Below are 5,485 nucleotides of genomic sequence, written 5' to 3'. Positions count from 1 at the left end.
TATATATATATACATAAACCTAACCCTATGTTTCAACAGTTTTCATTTTATGAACTTACATATTTTAATATATATACTTTATGAAGTTATATAAGACTTCATAAAATAAATTTTTAAGGTGTTCTTATTCTAGAGAGTATTTTACACAAATCTGTTTTTTAAACCATAATTTTAGTCCACTTTCTAAGAAGAGAAATACTGTAATTTTTAAGCGCTACAAAATTAAGCGAGGTTAATGTTTTAAAAAATAAAAATATCTGCCAATTCGGTCAGAAAAATAAACTTATTTTCCCTTTGAATTAAGTTGATTTTTTCAGACTCCATCGGCAGACATTTGTTCTTGTCTTAAGCATAAACTCACTTCATTTTGATTAATTTCCCAGAAAACAAATCATTGTGCTTCTCAACTAAATGTATCTTGATTCAAGGATGTTTAGATGTTTTCACTGGAAAACAAGACAAAAGTACTGAGGAAGAACATCACTTTCTGCAGTGGATGTGCATTCACTGCACTAGGCTACAGATGTTAGTCTCAAAACTAACTGAAATCTGTGATTTGATGTCAGACGAGTCTCTCTCACCTCCCACTTGGTCTCCTCCAGTCTGGGCAGGATATCGGCCTGCTCCTTCCTGAAGTCCAAGCACTTCTTCTCCAGCTCCTCTCTCTGAGCGAGCAGCAGCGTCATCTCGTCCTGCAGCCGCCGCTTGTCCTGCTGCAGACGGGCGAGCTGCGCCTGCAGGGCCTGCTGTGTGCGCTGGGCCCGTCGGGTCACCTGCTGCAGACGCCCGGCGTAGTTCTGCCTCAGCTCCTCCATCTCACACTCCCACACGCGCTGCTTCTCCTCGAACACCTGCACGATGGCCGCTTCGCTCTGGTCCAGGTTTCGCCGCATGTGAATCACCTGCGAGGAGGGCAGGGCGGCCGAAACACACGAAACACAAGCTTGATTTCATGCATTGTTGCATGCTCACGTCATGCGTCTGATTGCAATACTTAATGCAACTTTGCATAATCTTCTTCTATGTCTAGCTACATGAATAACAGCACACCTCAAGAAAAATCTAATAATAATAATCTAATAATGTAAAATGCATGTAGAAAGCATACATGTACAACAGAATCGTGTTTTTGCTTTCATGTCTGCATTTGCATACTTGCATAGAGAATGCTTCTGACCTTATTGGCAGGTGATGCTACTTTTTGGAACAATAAATGGCAATGGCAAATTTATTTATATAGCACCATTAATTACAACCCATGGTTGTCCAATGTGCTTTACAAAAACAAAAAAAAATGAAAACACAAAAACACATTTACTTAAAAATACACAAAGTATAATAAAAACAATAAAATGTAAGGCAGGAGAATGTTAATTTAGATTAAAAGCCTTATCAAACAAATAAGTTTTTAAGATAGATTTAAAAGCAGATACAGAGGGGGCAAGTCTGATTGTGATAGGTAATTCATTCCAGAGTCTGGGGGCAACTACAGAGAATGCACGGTCACCTCTGCACTTATACTTTGACCTAGGGATAACCAACAGTCTCTGGTTGGAAGACCGAAGTGATCTGGTGGGAACATGTTCAATCAATAGGTCAGAAAGGTAAGATGGAGCCATACCATTCAGAGATTTGTACACTATGAGTAAAATTTTAAAATCAATTCTGTGGCAATAAAAACAGATTATAACTTTGTTAACAATAAAAATGGTTGCTCTGTTTATAGTCAAACAATATTTCTACTAAACCAAAGGACCTTTCTAGGTGAAAATGTTCCATATATGATTAGTGAAACTCGCTGACTTACATTCACACTTTTGGTATGCAAAATTAAATAAATTAAAATAAATAAGTATCCAATCGTGTATTCAAAATAATAATAATAATAATAATAATTAAGATTTAAAAAATCCAATGGTGTATGTACAATTAAAGAAACTGAAAAAAAAAAAAAAATTTAATTGTGTATGTAAAATGAAACAAATAAATAAAAATTATTTGAAAAATATCCAATGGTGTATGCAAAATTACAATAAAAAATTATAATTAATTAATATCCAATTTTGAAGGCAAAATAAATAAAAAAATCCAATGGTGTATGCAATATTAAAGTAATTGAAAATAAATGAATTAATTACAAAAAAAACCCCAATGGTGTATGCAAAAAAATAAAAAAGTGAATAAAAAAAAATCCACTGTTTATGCAAAACGAAATAAATTTGAAAAATAAAAATAAAATAATTAAAAATATCCAATGGTGTATGCAAAACTAAAGAAATGTAAAAAAAAAAAAAAAAAAAGCATGCAAAATTAAATTTAAAAAAATAAAAAAATAAAAAGATGAAGATCACAAGTTTTGCAATCTTGAATTTTGTCTACAATTATAAACGGTTTACAAGACAAGGTGACAAAAGCATTCTGCAGGTGGCACATGGTAAATTAATACATATATAATGCTAATGAATTTACAAAGTTCTTTCACCTCACTTACTTCTTGTTCTCTCTCCCACAGACGCTCCTCCAGGTCCTGAATAACGTCGTCGGAGGATGGAGAGGGTCTCAGGGGCGCTGGAGCGTCGCTCAGGTGACTAAGTCTCTGGTACGAGGAGGAGCTCTTGCCTGAGGAGGAGCGGCCGCTGTCGGAGGCGCTGAGGCCGTTCTGGTAGCCCGGCTTGTCCAGTTTGTCCAGGGCGACGGTGCCCAGCCGGTTGATGTGACTGGTGGAGGCACTGAGGGGTCCGATCGCGGGCGGCGGGCCATAGCTGGAGCCCGTGTACGTGGGCAGACTGGTCAGAGAGTTCCTCCCGGAGTCCGACAGACTGCCCTGTCCGGCCCGACCCGCACCGGCGTGTGTCCCGCGGCTGCCGGGACTGTCCTGGTCCCACTGTGGGCCAGACGCGTTTGGACCCCCCTTCTCGCCTCCGCTGCCGCTGCTGCCCGGACCGCCGGCCGTCCCGGAGCTGGACTGCAGGGGAGACACCAGGTTCTGCATGGAGTGAAAGCTCTTGGGCACCACGGGTTTGAAGGCTGATGGACGCACCAGAGAGTCATTGGTCTGCAGAGACAGAAATTCATCTGAATGGTGACATCAAATACAGAATTTATTTTTTTGTTATTTTGTATAAACAATATTATAAAACGGAGAGTTCCGGTCCTTGATTCTGATTGGTTGAGACACGTTCGAAACTGTTGTAAATTACTCTACAAACATACACATTTGTTTACGTTTGTCTGTTGCTCGGCAACCACTTTGTTGCAACCACAACTGTTTCTGAGCACGTTTTTTATTAAAGGGGTCATATGACGCGATTTCAAGTTTTCCTTTCTCTTTGGAGTGTTACAAGCTGATTGTGCATAGATAAGATCCCTGAAGTTGTCATTACACTTTATTTGCTCTGTTTTATTCTGTGAAACCTTACTACGTATATGGAATACCCGTTTTATAAAAAGCAATATGCCCCGTGAAGCCGTGGTTTACAGTGAATTTATAACAGCTAAGGGGGTTTTAGGCACTCCGCTTCGCGTCGTTAATAATTCACTGTAAACCACGGCTTCTTGGGGCTAATTGCTTTATTTTAGTATAACTATATGTTAATATTTTTAATTACCTTATTATTTTTATATTTTCAGTTTTCATAAAAATGTTACTTTAAGTTTAATGATTTTTTATGTGCTTTTGTCATTTTTAGTTTGCGTATATAGTATATATATATTCTTTTTAGATTTAACTTATATATTTTATTTCAGTTTTAGTTCTGATCATTTTAGTACTGCAACTCATTTTAGTTAGTTGCCAAGGCAACATTTAGTTGAAAGTTGAAATTATAGGATAAGTTATAATAATGGGATAAATCATAATTATGACACAAAATGTCAAAATTATGAGATGCTTAGTCATAATTATGAGATAAAATTCATAATTATGACATAAAGAGTTGAAATTATGACATAAGTCAAAATTATAGTAGTCAAGAACTGTCCTAATTATGACTCTTTGGCCTGGCTTCACAGACAGGGCTTAGACTAAGCCAGGTTTAGGCCATAGTTCAGTTAGGATATTTAAGTAATTTTTATAAACGTGTCTTAGAAAAAAAACATTATTGGTGTGCATCTTGAGACAAAACAAAGGCGCTGATATATTTTAAGATAATCAGTGCAAGTTTCTTTCAGTTGAATCATCTCAGACTTACATTTTAGTCTAGGACTAGGCTTAAGCCTTGTCTGTGAAACCTGAAACCATAGGGAAACCTATGATTTAGTAACTATTAGGGTTGCAAAGGGGTGGAAACTTTCCGGTAAATTTCCAGAAACTTTCCAAAAATCCCTGGAATATTCCAAAAAATCCTGGAAAGTTTCCAAAATTTCTGGAATGTTTCCAAAATTTACTGGAAAATTTTCACCTTTTTGCAACCCTCATCTCATAATTTCGATGAGGGTTCTTTTTATATTGTAATTTTAAATCATCAAAGCAGAGCTTCTTAAATGTATGTGCTGTGAGGCTAAAGGGTTATATTCTAAACGCTGCACTGCTTGCATCTCCTCCTGAACACGGCCGTTGCTGGCGTACCTGTGCATGCTCGAGTTTTCCCGAGACGGGCAAGATGTTGGGCGGGTTGTGATTATCGGGTTTGGCTTTGCTCTTGTCCTTGTATTGCGGCGGCGGCTGCGGTGGAGCTTGATGGCTGCCGTTCTTGTCATTGTTCAGGACGATGTTGTTCCCGCACAGGTCCAGACTCTCTCCGCGCCTGTGTCCTTCCCTCCGCGCCCCGTTGGCAAACACCACATTGGAAACCAGTCTCTCGCCGTTGAGCGTCTGTTGGCGGTTGGCATTGTGTGCCGCGGCGCGCTCTGTTTGGGCGTGGTTGCGAGCGTTAGCATGGAAATCCCTCTCGGCGTTGTAGCTGTGCTCGTCGGCGGAGACGCCCTTGGTCTTGGTGCTGGGGCCGGGGATGCGCTCGGCGCTGAAGCTGCGGTCATCGAGGCGGCGGCGGGTCGAGACGGGAGGCAGTGCGGCCACCAGTGGGCCGTTGGGGGTGGTGCGGGTGCCCACGCTACGCATTGTGATGGGCCGCTGACTGGAGGCCCCGCTCCCTACGCTGCCCATGCCAGGAGCCTCGAGCGCTTCACTCCGCCGCCCACAGTGCCAGCACACAGGGGCATGAAGGGGAAATGAGCCGGGTCACACACACTGCAACACAACAGACTGCATTAGTGGCTCTTCACAAGATATAGCACTATATTGCTTTTTCAATTGGGTCATTCCGTGTCAACTCAACCAAAGGTCACCAGCTTAGATTTTTGATTTTGTTAATATTTGTTCTTGTGAAAGAAATGCATAAATGAAGAAGAAAGACAAAATATTAAATGTCATGGATAGGGATGTAACGATTCACTCAACTCACGATTCAATTCTATTCACGATTTTGATTTCACTCGATTCACGATTTATTTATTTTTTTAACAAAATGAGATTTAAGACAAATTA

The 5,485-nt window shown here is 40.0% G+C and overlaps 1 protein-coding gene across 2 annotated transcripts in view; it reads right to left on the bottom strand.

The window, feature by feature from the left end:
- Positions 1-5,222, bottom strand: part of lzts3a (leucine zipper, putative tumor suppressor family member 3a) — an 11,169-nt gene extending 5,947 nt beyond the window's left edge. Inside the window, exons 1-3 of one of the 2 annotated variants that reach the window (XM_016546371.1) lie at positions 4,568-5,222; positions 2,483-3,055; positions 582-902 (exon numbers count right to left, since the gene is read on the bottom strand). In XM_016546371.1, the coding sequence (XP_016401857.1) occupies positions 582-902; positions 2,483-3,055; positions 4,568-5,104 (1,431 nt within the window). In that variant the 5' untranslated portion in view covers positions 5,105-5,222. The remainder of the gene's footprint in view (positions 1-581; positions 903-2,482; positions 3,056-4,567) is intronic. The other variant, XM_016546372.1, reaches the window with a different exon arrangement.
- Between the last annotated feature and the right edge of the window lie 263 nt (positions 5,223-5,485).

This window comes from Sinocyclocheilus rhinocerous, unplaced genomic scaffold, assembly GCF_001515625.1.
Source record: "Sinocyclocheilus rhinocerous isolate Xijiao unplaced genomic scaffold, SAMN03320098_v1.1 scaffold1632, whole genome shotgun sequence".
Classification (NCBI taxonomy): Eukaryota; Metazoa; Chordata; class Actinopteri; order Cypriniformes; family Cyprinidae; genus Sinocyclocheilus; species Sinocyclocheilus rhinocerous.
Note: the sequence above shows the minus strand (reverse complement) of the source record. Positions and strands in the feature narration are given on the sequence as shown.